Source organism: Artemia franciscana, chromosome 15 (genome assembly GCF_032884065.1).
Source record: "Artemia franciscana chromosome 15, ASM3288406v1, whole genome shotgun sequence".
In the NCBI taxonomy this organism is placed as follows: Eukaryota; Metazoa; Arthropoda; class Branchiopoda; order Anostraca; family Artemiidae; genus Artemia; species Artemia franciscana.
The window spans coordinates 2,548,398-2,566,255 of record NC_088877.1 but is presented as its reverse complement, the minus strand read 5'-3'; the positions used below and the strand labels follow the sequence as shown (position 1 = coordinate 2,566,255).

General features: G+C 34.6%; 1 protein-coding gene across 1 annotated transcript in view; it reads right to left on the bottom strand.

The window, feature by feature from the left end:
* Positions 1-14,423, bottom strand: part of LOC136036703 (chromosome transmission fidelity protein 18 homolog) — a 128,412-nt gene extending 113,989 nt beyond the window's left edge. The window contains exons 1-2 of the mRNA XM_065719023.1: positions 14,405-14,423; positions 1,406-1,525 (exon numbers count right to left, since the gene is read on the bottom strand). Of these exons, the coding sequence (XP_065575095.1) occupies positions 1,406-1,493 (88 nt within the window). The 5' untranslated portion in view covers positions 1,494-1,525; positions 14,405-14,423. The remainder of the gene's footprint in view (positions 1-1,405; positions 1,526-14,404) is intronic.
* Between the last annotated feature and the right edge of the window lie 3,435 nt (positions 14,424-17,858).

The following is a 17,858-nucleotide window of genomic DNA, read 5'->3' as shown; positions in this document are numbered from 1 at the left end:
CATACTCCTAGTCTTAGCGACTTACTCTTCTAACAGTAATTTTCAAAACTATTCTTGAACCCTGAACTCTTAAAACCTCAAGCAATACATTTATTTTGCTAATACTTATGCTCAAATCGTCAGCGTAACGAACGACCTTCGTCGCGTTTCTCCTGGCTAAGTCCATCAAAATGATCCATATAAATGAGAATAGAACGCAACCCTTTTTAACTCCTGATTCAATATGAAACCAGCTACTAACTTCTTTTCCTACCTTAACCGCAGCAATATTTTTCTCGTACATAGCACTAGCCACTTGAATGTATTTATCTGGTATATCATGCAAAAATAGGACCTTTGCTAAAGGTCATCGATCAGCTGAATGAAATGCTTGCTCATAATACATAAAACTGAGGACTATAGGAGTCTGATGACTTAGGCACTCCCCTATTATTAATTTAAGAGTTAAAATTTGGTCCTCTCCTCTTCCCAAAACCACTTCTCTTGAAACTTTTCTTTGCAGCATCTCAAAGTTTAATAAGTATAATCGTACTAAGTAGCTTGCTTCCAGAAAAATAATAAAAACATGCCTTTATAATTACCATTGTTACCCTTTAAAGTTTTATTAAATTTTTTTCTAAAATCGTAAGGTACTTCTTCTTCAAATATCGTGTTACTGATCTTCACTAATACACGTCTCACTTCAAAAAAATGAATTATCACACTATTAGCACAACGTGAAGTGACTGAGGCCTCCAAAGTGCATTTATCAGTTCAAATTCTCAACCCTCTTGTGCTTTACATTACAGTTTGACTTCTTTTTTTAACACTTCAGGAGAGACTTAATAATGTCTATATGCAGTAAAACAGCAGTCAAACTTTAGCATGAAGATCACTGAGTTGATGGAGCAGCAACCCCCTTCATACAAAGGTAATGTCTACTTGTTTTAATAGAAAATGTCACTCTTTAATTTCCCTAAAAGCATTCGTTTTTTTTAAATTAAGGTAACAGCCTTATTTATTAATATTGTAATAACAAAGTTTTTCAGGAGAAACTGGCAAGCAATACAATGAACCTCATTTCTAAACCCAAGAAACAGCTAAAGCTATCAGTTATATTTGAGAAAAATCCTTCAATATCAGAATATTTACCACTAGATGTCCTATTAGAATAGTCTTTATTAAATCGTAAATCTGTATTTTCCCACATTTTGTTATCAGCCATTCAGAGCAGTGTTATATGAATTGTCTATCCCCTCCCCTTCTTCCTCTATCTTCCCCTTCCCCTCCTTTTGCTTTTGAAAATAAGCAGTATTAAACAACCACCTTTTTGTCTCCCTAGATTTCTTGGTACATCAAAGGCAGCAAGGTGTAATATCTAATAGTACAATGACCATATTAAGACAAAAAATAAAATCCAAGTTACCCTCAAAAGGAATATCATCAGGAAAGTTGTTGTATTCTTGCATGAATTGTTCTTCGGCAAGAATATCTTCGTCATCAGGGAAGTCCATTGTTTGATTGGGGTGTTGGCAACTTCTTTAAACTAAAATTGTACTTTAATAAAACAAAGAACTCATGTTTAACCATTTCAATAAATAAAAATAAAACTAATTTTTATGTACATGGAAATTTTTATGTAAACATTTTGCACACCATTATGGTATACTAGATCCAAAATATGCTGTTCTTTCATTATTAATATTATAAACTAACTATACATGAAAAAAATGAGTACAACAAAGAATACAAACCACAAAAATCAGTAAACATCTTGAAAAAGTCTATGGTTATACCTAGGCATAGTATGGTTATACCTATCAAACAAGAAACAAGAAGTTATGTTGAACCACTGAAGACAGTGATTAAAATAAAATCGAAGCAAATGGTTTTAGATGGGGTTTCTTCAATTTAAAATTCAAAAAAAGACAAATTAGCCCTCCCCCAGAAAACGGTCGGTATATTTGCGTAGGCACACACAGGTCCAACCTTTGGGAGGGAAAGGCTTGAGGATTTTTTTTTGTTTTGGGAGTGATGAGGGTGTGCAAAAGGGTGAAAATGTTGCCCTGAACCAGTAGTGCACAGACTACAGCCTGTAGACTGTAGTCCCTACAGTGTTGTACAGTAGTCTGTAGTCTGTGTGTTATCTGTAACAGATAACAAATATCTGTTAGTACAACTATTTGTGCAGAAGCTGATTCAGTTTCAAAGGCTAAAACGAATCTATTAATAGGTCATTAGTGACTATTTGCACTTTGAATGTAAATAATATTGACAAGAATATGATTTTAATGTAAATTAGAATGAAGTTTCCATTCATAATGCAGTTTCTAATGTGGTCGTCTGTAAACATATTGCACACCATTGCGGTATGCTAGATCCAAAATATGCTGTTTTTCGTTATTGATATTATAAACTAACTATACATTAAAAAATATGAGTACACCAAAAAATACAAACCACAAAAATCAGTAAACATCTTGAAAAAGTCTATGGTTGTACCTAGGCATAATACACAGTTTCTGAATGAAGTTAAGCAAGAATTTGTCATTAAGATGTTTGAGTATAGCCTTAATAATGCCTAATACCTGAATATGGCCTTAGGATATACACAAAAGCATATACACAAATGGATATACACAAAAGCAAAAAGAAACAGTGATTAGTTAGTGCTTTATTGCCCATACTTAAAATCCTCGTTTTAAATGTTTTCTATGTATTTCTATCTGTTACATTATAACAAGGAAAACATTCTGTTTTTCTTGTTACATTCCTAAAAGAACTAGTATTTGATGGTTAATGCATCTTTTACGAATATACAAGTTGTATCTTTATCCTCATTTCCTACTCTTCGTTACTACCATAGTTACTAAGCTACATTACAAAGTTAGACAACATGCTAAACGATTTGACCTATACAAATAATTAAATAAAAAAAAAGAAAAAAAAAGTTTTTAAACTGCAAGTAAGAAACGACATTAAAACTTAAAATGAATAGATATTATTCCGTATATAAAAGTGGTTGACCCTTCCTCAGCGCCTGGTTCTTTACGCTAAAGTTTGACTCTTTCTCTCAGCTCTACTTTTTAAAACAATAAAACACTTTAGCGTAAAGAGCGAGGCGTTGAGGAGGGGCAATCCCTTTTATATACGGAATAATTTCTGTTCGTTTTAAGTTTTAATGTCGCTCCTTACTTGCAGTCTAAAAAACTTGTTTTTTTACATATTTAATTTCTGAACGTTTTTTAATAAATGCATGTTTGGATTTTGGCTCACCGCACATGCATAATTAAAACGAAATTTACATATTATTTTGTTTTTGGCTAAATGGCTTTCTCATAGATTTGAACAGACGATTTTGATAAAAAAAAGGGTGGGCAAGGAGGCCTAGTTGCCCTCCAATTTTTGGTTGCTTAAAAATGCAGCTAGATTTTTTTTTTTTTTTACAAACGTTTTTGATAATAATAAACATACGTATCTTACGAATTAACTTACATAACGAATTTCTATATTTGTGTATTTTTATTACGTATATGAGGGGGTTCACCCCCTCGTCAATACTTTGTTCTTTACACTAAAGCTTGAATTTTGTCCCAAATCTTTAAGAATGACCCCTGAATCACAAAGGCCTTAGAATAAATAGTTGAAATTACTAAATACCTTAGCGTAAAGAGCAAGTCATTGTGGAGGAGACGAACCCCCTTATATATGTAATATTTTATGTTCCTTTTAAGTTTTAATGCTGCTCATTACTTCCAGCTGAAAAAAATTGTTTATTTTCTCATTGTTTTTTTCTTTTGAATAATGCTAGAAAATCCTGTGCCCCCTTCATGGAAATTCTCTTCCCTCTTTTCCTCATTATTTTTTCCCATTATTGCCTAGGTCACGACGTAGGCAATAATGCTCCTAAACCAATGAAAAAATGAATCATGAAAAATTCCTCCATGGAAAGATCCTCCCACGTAACCTCCTCCCCGTGCCCCCCCCCCCAATGCAAAAAAGTCCCCCTGAAAACGTCTCTACACTTTATAATTAACACTTGCTGTATGTAAACAATGGTCAAAGTTTGTAACTTGCAGACCCCCCCCCTGGGACTGGGGGGGTAAGTCATCCACAAAGACATATTTATTATGTTTTCGACTAAGCTGAACAGAATGGCTATCTCAAAGTTTCGGTCTTGTGACTGTGGGGAAAAAAAGGTGCGTGGGAGGGGGACTAGGTGCCCTCCCATTTTTTTTTGGTCACTTAAAAAGGGCACTAAAACTTTCAATTTCTGTCAGAATGAGCCTTCTTGCGACATTCTAGGACAACTGGGTCGATACGATCACCCCTGAAAAAAATAAAATAAACACGCATCCATGATTTGTCTTCCGGCAAAAAATAAGAATTCCACATTTTTTTTATAGGAGCTTGAAACCTATACAGTGGGGTTCTCTGATATGCTGAATATGTTGGTGTGATTTTCGTTAGTACTCTATGAACTTCAGGGGATGTTTCCCCTATTTTCTAAAATAAGACAAATTTTCTCAGGCTCGTAACTTTTGATGGGTTTGACTAAACTTGATGAAATTTACAAATTTAAAATCATTATTAAAGGGCAATTCTTTTGATGTAACTACTGGCATCAAAACTCCGTTTTTTAGACTTTGGGTTACTACTGAGCCAGGTTGCTCCTTACTACAGTTTGTTACCACGAACTGTTTGATTACAAAGAGTGCATGACCCCAAAAGATGGTTCAAGATCATTTTATTTTTTGACAATAAAAAGATTGACACATTTGCTATAGTGGTCAGAAGTGTAAAGGTAAAAAATTATGCAGAAAATATTAAATATAATTTTTTTATAGATGGTGAACAGCTTTTTATTTTTCTTTTATGGCGGGATGGTTTTTATAACTTACTATTTTTTGTATCAATATTTTATATCATTTCAATTTCAACACATTTATTAGAACTTTAACCCTCTCCAGGTTTTGGATTAAATTTACGACTATTTCCACTACCTACTTACGATGCATAGGTGTCGAGGTTCCTTTTAAATTGCAGGCATTTCTTTTTTTTCAAGTTTATCCAAGCAACCTATTATGCGCCCCCTCCCCCTAAAGAAAATCCTGGATCCGCCCCTGGTCTATTGTTTATCGCAAGTCTAATGCTTTGAAAATTACCTAAGTGCCTTTATTAAATAGTAAGTTTCTCTTTAGTTATCAGTTGAAGAAAAATGCGATATTGAAGACTGAGAGCAGACACATGCCAACTTTATGCTAAATTTTTTTTTATTGTTTTGAAAAGTAGAGTTGTGACAAAGAATCAAAATTTAGCGTGAAGTGTGAGGCATTGCAGAGGGGGACAACCCCTTTCATATACGGAGTAATTTCCGTCCGTTTCAAGTTTTAATGTCGCTCCTTACTTGCAGTTAAAAAAAAACTTGCTTTTTTATTTAATACAAGTAAGTCCGCATCCAGAGGTGAGGCTTAGGTGGTTTACCTCCCCCTGTGAAATCTTTTTCAGACCCTTAAAAATGTAACACAAATGAATATACACAAATTTTTTATGTGTTTATACTTTTTTTCCATTAGTTGTTGGATGTGGAACCTTCTAACCTTGAAATGGATATGGAACCTCTCTAATTTGAAATGAAATTTTGGAGTATTATTAGATTCTCTCAAAAGTAACCCTTTGAAATGGGCCATTTGGAGGATGAGTGTGTGATATTCTGCAAATGTTCAGCTGTCTTGGCCTTAGTTGAATTGGCACTGTAATTAGTTCCTCTTGCTAGTATTTATATAACATAATACCTAAGCTTCAGTAGTAGTAGTAGTAGTAGTAGTAGTAAATTTTATTATGACAAAACCAATGAAAACTAGACCTCCGTTGCCTGTGCAACGGGAAGTGTTGCAGCAACTGTGCCCTGTTCCTTAGGGCACAGTTGCGGAGCAACACGTGCAACTGTGCCCTACAGGACACAGTTGCAGAGCAACAGTCTCCATTATGTCCTTCAGAGGACATTTTTCTAATGCGGCTTCGATTGTTATCTTGAAGCATCTTTGATATGGTTTTATTTCGAGCTCCTACTAAACTGAGTTTGGTAAAATGTTTAGCTGGTCCAGAAATAAACGAGAACAAGTTCCAGTCTTATGGGATCGAGATCTGTCGAACCGCGTTGGAAAAAAAATTCTAGCTGGCCCAGAACCAAAGTTACCTCTAGAACGTTGAAACTTTGGAAATTATTTCTAAGAGAACAAAGCAACTTGGTATAAAGAACACTTTACTTCTTCTTGCATAACTTTCATAGCACTACTAGATAAAAATAAAATAGACATCAAAATCGAAAATTTAAGAAAATTTCAAAAAATCAGAACGAGATTGACTTTTCCGGAATTATTTCCGGGAAATCTGTAAGAGCTACGGAATTTCATGCTTCAGTTCTCAAAAACATCCATAAAAGTTCTATATGAGTTCATAATTATTTTATCTCTAAAACGTTTACTTCCGAAACTAGGGCTGTCTTAACTTGACGCCAATTCGAAGTATTATGTTTCGAGACGCACATTTCGGGAATTATTTCCGGGAAATCTGAAAGAGATACGGAAATAACGTCTTATAGTTTTCTGCTTAACTTTTGATGGTCTAAGCTAGGAAAATATAAAACAAACCAAATTCACCAAAAAATTTAAATTGCCCCAAGGGCATGACCAAACTTCCAAATAGAAAAACCCAAAGAACGAATTTTATTTCGGAGAAACTATTGTAAGCTTCAGTTGTTAGGAGATCGAGACCTGTCGAACCGCGTTGGAAAAAAAAATTCTAGCTGGTCCAGAACAGAAGTTACCTCTAGAACGTCGAAACTTCGGAAATTATTTCTTAGAGAACGAAGCAACTTGGTATATAGAACACTTCACTTCTTCTTGCATACTTTTCATAGCACTACTCGATAAAAATATAAGAAACATCAAAATCGAAAATTTGAGAAAATTCCAAAAAAAATCGGAACGAGATGGACTTTTCCGGAATTATTTCCGGGAAATCTGTAAGAGCTACGGAATTTTGTGCTCCAGTTCTCGAAGAGACAAATGAAAGTTCTACATGAGTTCAGCATAACTTTATTTCTAACAAGTTTATTTCCGAAGCTAGGGTCGTCTTAACTTGACGCCAAACATCGAACGCAGAGTTTCTAAGAAAAAAACGTTTTTTTTTTTTATGGAAAACTGTTAGAAATTTTAGGAACTTCTCTGGAACTTTTTTACTCTGTTTCACGTTTCCCTTCCCTCTGAAAAATCTCAAATTTTTAACTCTTACCACTTCGGAGCTACAGGTCGCTGATCACGGTGAAAAAAAAAAAAAAAAAAAAAAAATACGAAAGCAGTAGTGTTGCTCTGCAACACAATTGGAAGAAAATTGAAAATTAAAAAAATTAAAAATTTTCAGAAATATATGAAAACTTTTTTAAGGGGGGGGGGGGGTTCCTTGGAAAACTTGCATATAGGGGGAGGGGTCCCAGTATGATTCGAAAACCAGTCATAAATTAAGTAAAAATCAGGTGAAAGTAGGAGAATTTTCCAAAAAGAGTTGTCCAAGAATTTTCAGTGAGGAGGGGTTCACCGTGGAGGATTCTCCTGGGGGGAGTTAAGCAGGGGATATCATTTGTGCAGAAGAGATTTTCAGGCAACAATTTTTCACATAGAGGAGAGGTGGATTTCCTGGCATTATTTGCAAAACAATCTGAAATTGAAGTTTGACTTTTGGACAAGTACAAGTTGAGACTCATTGAGTGAAGATATAGTGACAGAATATAGCTTCGAAAAATGGAGCTGCAGAAAAATGAACAAAATAGATATGACAACAGAATGGTTTTATTTGTCAATTCTACCCTTTCAATTTAGATATACAACAATTTTTTTTTTTTTTTTTTTATTAATTCATTGTTATGATAGATTCATAACTACCTGATTCAATGTTATGCAAAGAGTATTTTAAATAAAAGGAGAATGCTTAAAAATTAGTCATAGGTGTGAGAGTTCAATCCACAAGGCTTTGATAACTGGCCCAATCTACACCTGTAGGCTATGCAGTCCCTCATGAAGTATTTTCATAGCATCTACAACTTTAATGCTCAAAACCCATCTGTTAAATAAAATATGACAATATTTAAACAAAGGACGTTTCTGCTGGCAAACAAACATATTGAAACATACCATTGGCTACTCTGGGTTCAAATTCTTCAACTATTTACCAAAGGCTTGTTGCCAGAACTATTATGCTGATGGGTACCTTTGGACTGTCAATTAATAATTTTAGTCATAGACTTGTTTGTAGTTTTTGTACAATTGGTAACCTGTCAATTAATAATTTTAGTCATAGACTTGTTTGTAGTTTTTGTACAATTGGTAACCTTGCTGAGGGATCCTGGTGGTATATTTCCTTATTGCTATTATCTAATTTTTACTTTACATTTTAGTCATTATAAAACCAATTTGCTGGTTTTTCTTTGTCTTCCCATCTACCTCATGTATCATTTCCAGGCACACAGCCTTTTCCAGAATATACTTATTTTTAATTATTTGTTTTTATTACTCATTTTTTTTATTTGAGGGGCATACAGCAGGAAACCAAATTATTTTATTGTTCCTGTGCTTGGGTGATTAGAAGAGACATTTCTTGATGTATTAAAAGATTTGATCTATCCCTACAAAACAATTATAAATGATAGTTGGAGGGTTTATAATATACTGAAAAATATTGTTATCAAACAGTTTGTGGTAACAAACTGTAGTAAGGAGCGACCTGGCTCAATAGTAACCAAAACTCTAAAAAATGGAATTTTGATACCAATAGCTACATAAAAAAAAATCGCATTTTAATGCTGATTTCAAATATATAACTTTCATCAAGATTAGTCTGACCTATCAAAAGTTACGAGCCTGAGAAAATTTGCCTCATTTTAGAAAATAGGGAAAAACACCCCCTAAAAGTCATACAATCTTAACGAAAATCACACCATCAGATTCAGCGTATCAGAGAACCTTATTGTAGAAGTTTCAAGCTCCTATCTACAAAAATGTAGAATTTCAAATTTTTTGCCAGAAGACAAATCATGGATGTTTGTTTATCTGTTTTTTTGTTGTTTTTTTTTCCAGGGGTGATCGTATAAACCCAGTCGTCCTAAAATGTGGTGGGAGGGCTCATTCTAACGGAAATTAAAAGTTCTAGTGCCCTTTTTAAGTGACCAAAAAAATTGGAGGGCACCTAGGCCCCCTCCCAAGCTCATTTTTTCCCAAAAGTCACTGGATCAAAATTCTGAGATAGCCATTTTATTCACCATAGTCAAAACACCTAATAACTATGTCTTTGGGGACAACTTACTACCCTGGAGTCTCCCTGGGCGGGTTGCAAGTTACAAACTTTGACCTGTGTTTACATATAGTAATGGTTACTGGGAAGTGTAAGGACGTTTTCAGGGGGATTTTTTTGGTTTGGGAGGAAGATGTGAGGGGGGGAGGTTACATGGGAGGATCTTTCCATGGAAAAACTTCTCATGGGGGAAGAGACTTTCAATGAAGGGGGTGCAGGATTTTTGCATTATTTAAAAAACAAGGAAAAAATAAATATGAGAAGTTTTTTCTACTGAAAGTGAGGAGCAGCATTAAAACTTAAAACGAGGAGAAATTATTGAGCATATAAAGGGTTTACCCCCTTGTAATACCTTGCTCTTTACACAAAAGTATTTTTAGTAATTTCAACTATTTATTCTATGGCCTTTGTGATTCAAGGGTCATTCTTAAGGAATTGAGACAGAATTTAAGCTTTAGTGTAAAGAGCGAGGTATTGACAATGGGTGAACTCCCTCATATACGCAATAAAAATATATGAATATAGAAGTTTGTTATGTAAGTTAATTCATAAATTACATAAATTTTTTACTAATGAAAATGTTTGTAAAACAATTAAAAGTTCTAGTTGCCTTTTTAAGTAATCAAAAAATTAGAGGGCAGCTAGGCTTCCTCCCTCTCTCCTTTTTTCTCAAAATCTTCTGATTAAAACTATGAAAAAGCTATTTAGCCAAAAAGAAAATTAATATGCAAATTTTGTTTTAATTATTTATGTGTGGAGAGCCAAGATCAAAACATGAATGAATTAAAAAACGTCCAGAAATTAAATAAAAAAACAAGTTTTTTTAAATGAAAGTAAGAACCAACATTAAAACTTAAAACAAACAGAAATTACTCCATATATGAAAGGGGCTTTTCTTCCTCAATGCCCTGCTCTTTGCGCAAAAGTTTTTTCCTTGTTTAAAAAGTAGAGCTAAGAGAAAGAGTCAAACTTTAGTGTACAGAGCAGGGCTTTGAGGAAGAAATGCCCCTTTCATATATGGAGTAATTTCTGTTTGTTTTAACTTTTAATGTTGCTCTTTACTTTCATTTTAAAAAAACTTGTTTTTTTATGTAATACCACCTAGAAATAGGGTTGTTTCTTCATTGGATATGCCAAAATCTTTTTAATAAGTATAGCTTGAATATTTTTACCATACACAACACTTTCAAATATACTATACAATTTCAAATATACTGATCTATAGTGAAACATAATCTTGGCTTCACATTTAAAGCTTATGCCTAATCTTAGGAAACTTTGAACAACATATCTAAATGACAGACACAGTCAACCTTGGATGGACTTAATCTAAGACAAATGATGTGAAACAGAATAATTGTGTTTATATAAACTAGAGTGTAGAGCAAACGTTTGTCTAAATTGAAATTTTGAAGGGCCAGATGTTTTCCAAGATTATAGTCAGCTGATCTGAACTGGTCTAGTCCTAATCATTAGCCAGTTATAACTTTCTAATCCTATACACCTAATGTCCAAGATTAGGAGCCTGCTTTCTATAGGCTTATATAGGAAACACAATTTTTAATCAAAACATCTGGCCAAGAATAGGCACTGACCAAGTAGCCTACTCACAACCTTATCCTAATTACTTCAATTTACAGGTACACTGGTTGAAACAAGAGTGGTTCATGACAAGGTGTAGAGGAAACACATAAGTTGGGCTATATATTTGCACATTAGTGGGTGCCAAGGGTAGAGTCAAATGTATTAACTACAATTAGGCCTAGGCTTATTTTGTATATTATAATGTATAAACTGTTTTCTGTAGCCTACTCAAAGTCTTGCCCTAATTGCTTCAATTTATAGTTATGCTTGTTGAAACTAGAGTGCTTCATGGCAAAGTGTAGAGGAAACACATAGTATGGGCTATATATTTGCAGGGGTGTTGAGGGTAAAATCAAGTGTGTTAACTACAATTAGGCTTATTCTTCATATTGTGAATAAAAATCGTTTTCCTAGCATAGGCTATTTCCTTCTCAACAGCCCCAATTTTAAGCTTACATAAAAAAAATGACCTCATCATACATGTGATTCAACACATCAATGCAGTATATTATCAGGGCTATGCCTGATACAACCAGGGGGGAGCCATGCCCAAAAAGCAACCAAAACATTTAAACACAGCCTATACCTATTCCTCAAATAAAATATGGATTCTAAAGATACCATTTTATTTATCTACCTATAAGTCTTTAAAAGAGGCTAGCCATAAAATATTCACCTGTATTTATTTTTTTTTTTCGAATTGAAATAGATGGTTTCTCCTGTCCTCCTGCAAGGATTCAGGAGGCTTCTTAAGCTATAATCACTATACCGCTCGGTTTATGACAGGTTTATCCGATTAATATCCTTTAAAAACTTGCATAGTCTATCAGCACAGTCACTATTTAAAACCACAGCACAACCAGTGTTTCCACTTTCTCATTTTTTAAATCCCTAATAAAGAGCTGAAAAATCCCTAGAAATCCCCATCTTCAGTTCAAAAATCCCTAAAAATCTCCCATTTTCTAATTACTCCCTGAACCGCTTCTCCCTATCTCATTTTACCCGTACCATTGAAAGGTAACATATTTTGGCTTCTTAGATTGAAGTCTAGCTATCACTACCATAATAGAATGTCTTGTCATGCCGTTTAAAGTGCTTTTTAATCATTAGCTAAATACAAATAGCTTCAAATATACTTCAAATAATAATTAGCAAATAGAAAAGAAAATGTAATACTGTAATGTAGATTACAGTACAAGATGTTTAATACTGTTCAATCGTAACTTGTAAAACGTAATCAGACCTTATCTTCCCCTGATGTGTCTTCAACATTTTTTGTATGGTGGCTGAAGCTTTCACCGTTCTTTTGTGGTGAAGTAACAAATCATCTTCACATTTCACACTTTCTTGAGCCCTTTTCATTCCATATTTTGATTTTAGAATCCCCCGCAAAGTTTATGTTTTCAATTTATTCTGACGGTCAGTTTTTACTACTTTTACAGCACTGAAAAACCTCTCGACATTGACATTTGAAAATGGAACAGTGGAAATAAATAATACTGCCGGTTTCAGGTTAGGATACACATTCTGTTCCGGTAGCATTTTTTTTTTCACCAATACCAAACACCAGCAGGTCACGGCATCCATTGTTTCGACGTTTTCAATATCGATGAGGCTCTGCCTCCTCCACTCCTGCTCGGTTTTGGTTCTGTCCCATGGGATCCACCCATACTTCCTAACAAAACGTAGCTGAGAGGCAGGCTGAAGTGATTGAGCTGACACTGGGTCAACCATTTCAGCATATTTGTAAATGTCGTCTTCGAAATGGAACCTTTTCTGTATCTGGGCTACTGATTTGATATGGAACGCCTGTGCAGCTTTGAGAACTACTTCGATTGAATCAGGGGGGACGACGGTATCTGACCTTGACGTACAGAGGGAATCTGGTCCGTTTGGACCCAAGTAAACGCTTTCAAGGGGAAGTTAAAACTTCCGATTGTTCACATCGATTTCTAAAGCACTAGTTGATTCCACATAGTCCTTCTGCAGGAAGTTTAATGCTGAGACCAATATTTTAAGCTTTGTTTATACACCAAAACTAGAAATATTTTGGTTTCAAGAGCTCAAATTGTGCTTAAATTTGAATTTACGACAGAAGTGATTGTTATATTTGTAAAGAACATAAAAAAAGACATCGAGTGGTATGTTCACTTTATTTGTAAGTCAAAAAAATGAACAACAAAAAATTTACCAATTATAGTATGAAGGTTCATGATTTTCCCCTGGGTACGTAGGCTTGCCAAAAACACACAATCCATTTATTCCTACATGTGTCATTGTTTTAAAAAAAATGGCTGTCAGTATGTTTGTCTGTTAAAAACTAGGGCAATGAAACGGTAAGAGATGTGTTCGAATAGTTATAGCCTACCTCTATTATTCACGTCAGTACTTATAAAGCTGGCTACAAGTTCGAGTTCAAGTTTTTTTTTATTTTACACAAAAATCGTAAACATCATACAAGTACTGTGGAGAAAAAGAATTGTACATGCAATGCTTGTCAAAAAAATTTACTACAGTAAGAACAACTACGTACCCTATAAAACTATCAAAATATATTATAATTTTATTTATCTGACCTGTAAAAAATGATATGCTGTCTACCAAATAATCTTATGAAGAAACAACCCAAATATGACAAACCATATGACTTCATTAATCGAGAACAGTCCAAGCTGAAATTATTGTTTGAAGCCCACATCAGCATGGAACTGTTTCAAACAGTTCTTTGTTGCTAGTTTGTTACTTAGGACTCCTGTACATCTCAAAATCTGTGTGGTGTTAAAATTTTTTAAGCAACTGAAGAAGTTCTTCTCTATGATTCCAAGTTCAATTCCCAAGGGAACAGATCCTAAATCGAATTATCCTGCTTCTCTGAACAAGAAGATGATGATGATGAACAAATTAAAGGAAAACCCCCAAAAATTTCCCTAAAAGTCCATGGGAGAGGAAAAATCCCTAGAAAATCCCCAAATCCCTAAAAAAAAAACTCTCGCCCCTAAAAGACTTAAAAAATCCCCATTTTAGGGGGGAAATCCCCATAGTGGAAACACTGAGCACAACCACTCCACTTAAGCCGCGTTTTATTTGAGACAAGATAGGTTTAGTTTGGGCTACCGTTTCGCATTCTTGTTTCGCATAATTCCGTTTTATTTGAGCCTTCGTTTTGTTTCGTTTCCTTTGACAAATAAAACGCTGGAAAAGAGTTAGGCAACTAACTGGCAAAAGTTTTCAAAGTCTGCGAATGCTTCTTGAGGGTTACTAGCTTTTTTAGGTTAGGCCAAAAAGTGCTTAAATTTGAATTTGCAATAGAAGCGATTGTTATATTCGTAAAGAGCATAAAAAAGGCATTAAGTGGTATATTCACTTTATTGGTAAGTCAATAACATGAACTGTCATACATTTACCCATCTGGGAATGTTAAAAGTGAAAACTGGCTTTTTTTTTAATTCAAAAAGACACAACGTACTGTAATTTGCTAGAGCCAAGGGCATACCTTACAGTAGGCATAGAAAAACAGTGCCGTACACATATCTGGAAAAATACATCCACCAGGTAAATATTTTCTTATGCCATTTTTATGAAACAAGGGGTGAAACTACCCGGACGAACAAGTTTCGATTTTCGGGATCTAGTTACGGATAACAGTAAGGTCCCTTACGGGATATCGCAAATAAATCGGCTTTGAGCTTACTAAATACGTAAAAAAAACGCTATTAAGGAAACAGGACTTAAACAAGACTAAATAAAACGCCGCATTAGTATGTCACTACTCAGTCGAATTCTTTTTACTTTGATAAATTGTCTAATATCCTCCCTCCTACCTCCTATTCCCGCACATTCAAATAATAGATGTTCTACCGTTTCCTCATTTCCACAGAATGAACATCTCGGATCTTCATTATAAAAACAGGCTCTAAATGTCATAATGAGAAAACCTTAGTCTGAATATCACCCTAGCTTCAGGATTACTTAGCGCTCCATATATTTTCTTTTCAAATCGCCTTTCTTTCTCTTGTATAACTAACATATTTGTGGAGAACGCACGATTGTCCTCAGATGTCTTATTCTCAGCTTTTTTTTATCAATACTTACATATGTTCGCCCGTCTTCTATGGATGCTTGTGTTGCAGCAGTGTCTGCCATTTCATTTCCACTAATGTTTGCATGTCCCGTTACCCAATCCAATGTGATGTTTAGTCCCTTTTCCAGTAATTTATGTAATTCTTCATCGAAAAAAATTTGCATTGGGAGCTACTTTATTTTCTAAATAAATATCCTTGATTGCTTCCAAACAACTTTTTCAATCCAAACAGATTCTATATTTTTCACTTGTAAATGCAGAATCTAATACGCATCTCACTGCTTTGGTTATAGCAACTACTTCTGCTTAAAACTCTACAGTTATATCACCTAATTTAACCATTTTAACTATAATCTTGGAGGGAATTATAAAAGTGACCCCCACCTTATTGTCCAATTTGGATTCATATGTGAAGATATCCACAGTGTCAATATATTCTATCTTTTTGTCATCTTGAATGATTGATGGTAATCTATATTATTCCACTTTTCAAATTCAGTATTGCCCTGGTATGGAATAAATAAAAAAAATAGTTTTTTAACCGAAAGTAAGGAGCGACATTCAAACTTAAAACGAACAGAAATTACTCCGTATATGAAATGGGGTGTCCCCTCCGCAATCCCTCGCTCTTTACGCTAAAGCTTTTAATTGTTTTAAAAAGCAGAATTGTGGCAAAGAGTCAAACTTTAGCCTAAAGAGCGAGGGATTGTGGAGGGGACAACCCATTTCATATACGGAGTAATTTCTGTTCGTTTTAAGTTTGAATGTCGCTCCTTACTTTCGGTTAAAAAACTAGTTTTTTTTATTTAATTACTGAACGTTTTTGAATTAACGCATGTTTAATTTTGGCTCTCCACACATAAATTTTTAAAATGAAATTTGTCTATTAATTCCTTTTTTGGCTAAATGACTTTCTTTTAGTTTTGATCAGACAATTTTGAGAAATAAGGGGTGGGGAAGGAGGCCTAGTTGCCCTGCAATTTTTTGGTTACATAAAAAGGCAACTAGAAATTTTAAATTTTAACGAATGTTTTTATTAGTAAAAAATATACGTAACTTAATAATTAACTTACGTAACAAACTTTTATATTCTTAGATTTTTGTTATGTATATGAGTGGGTTTGTACCCTCGTTAATACCTCACTCTTTACACTAAATTGTAAGTTTTGTCGCAGTTCTTTAAGAATGACCCCTGAATCAGAAAGGCGAAAGAAATAAATAGTTAAACTAAAAATACTATAGCATAAAGAGCGAGGTTTTTATCTCCTCCTAAATACCTCGCTCTTTATGCTAAAGTATTTTTAGCACCCCTCATATGCGTAATAATCTCTGTTCGTTTTAAGTTTCAATGCTACTCCTTACTTTCAATTGAAAAAACTTTTCCATGTTTATTTTTTCATTGTTTTTTATAGTAATTTTAGAAAATTCTGCGCCCTTTTATTGAATTTCTGTCCCCCCATGACATATTTCTCCAAGGAAAGATCCTTCCACATAACCCCCTCCCCTCTACCCCACCCCCAAAACCCCAAAAAAATCCCCTGAAAACGTCTCTACACTTCCCAATAACCATTATTATATGTAAACACTGGTCGAAGTTTGTAACTTTCAGCCCCTCCCCCAGGGACTGTGGGGGAGTAAGTCATTCCCAAAGACATAGTTCTTATGGTTTTTGACTATGCGGAACAAAATGGCTATCTCAGAATTTTGATCCGTTGACTTTGGAGAAAAATGCGCGTGGGAGGGGTCTAGGTGCCCTCCAAATTTTTTGGTCTCTTAAAAAGGGCACTAGAACTTTTCATTTCCGTTATAATGAGCCCTCTTGCGAAATTCTAGGACCACTTGGTCGATACGATGACCCCTGGGGGAAAAAAAACAAATAAACACGCACCCGTGATTTGTCTTCTGGCAAAAATACGAAATTCCACATTTTTGTAGATAGGAGCTTGAAATTTTTGCTATAAGGTTCTCTGATACGCCGAAAGCGATGGTGTGATTTTCGTTAAGTTTCTACGACTTTTAGGGGGTGTTTCCCCCTATTCTCCAAAATAAGGCAAATTTTCTCAGGCTCGTAACTTTTGATGACAAAGACTAAATTTGATGAAACTTATATGTTTAAAATCAGCATAAAAATTTGATTCTTTTGATGTATATTTTAGCATCAAAATTCCGTTTTTTAGGGTTTCGTTTACTATTGAGCCGGGTCGCTCCTTACTACAGTTTGTTACCACGAACTGTTTGAATGGAATCCCACTGAAGGGCTATGAACCTATTGGGCACTCTCAACATTGATGTCAACTGACAATCCGTTTGCGACTCTTCCATTATCTCCTTTGCCCTCAAAATACCAAATTTTTTTTCCTCGAACACCACAACCTTCCCTCTTTTAGCATTCATGATTTAATTAGATTTGACTGGTCAGCCATCCATGTCTTGGGTAAAGACTTTAATGTTGGTATGTCTCTTTGCTACCTAGCTTCTCAATTTCACTTTCTGATTCGAGAAAGCTCCGTGGAGCTGTCTTTCTTATTCTACAAGCTATTCTTAAAACACTGTATTGAATAGCTCCTCTAAGAAAGACTTAGATGCTGCCATATAACTTATTCCTCCATATTCCAATTTTGCTCTCATGTATTTTATGTAAAATTCCGCGTCATTTACAAACATTTGTAATACTTCTATAGCTGATCTGTTCTTTCTAAACCCCCATTGAACATCTTCTAAAGTGTTTGTTTTCCCACTTTCCGGGTAAGCCTCTTCTTAACCATTTTTTCATGGATTTTTCCTAACACAGTAGAGTAATCATTCTTAAATTTTCAATTTTTAATCATCTTTGCCTTGTTTAAGAATCCAAGTCACTACCCCGTCC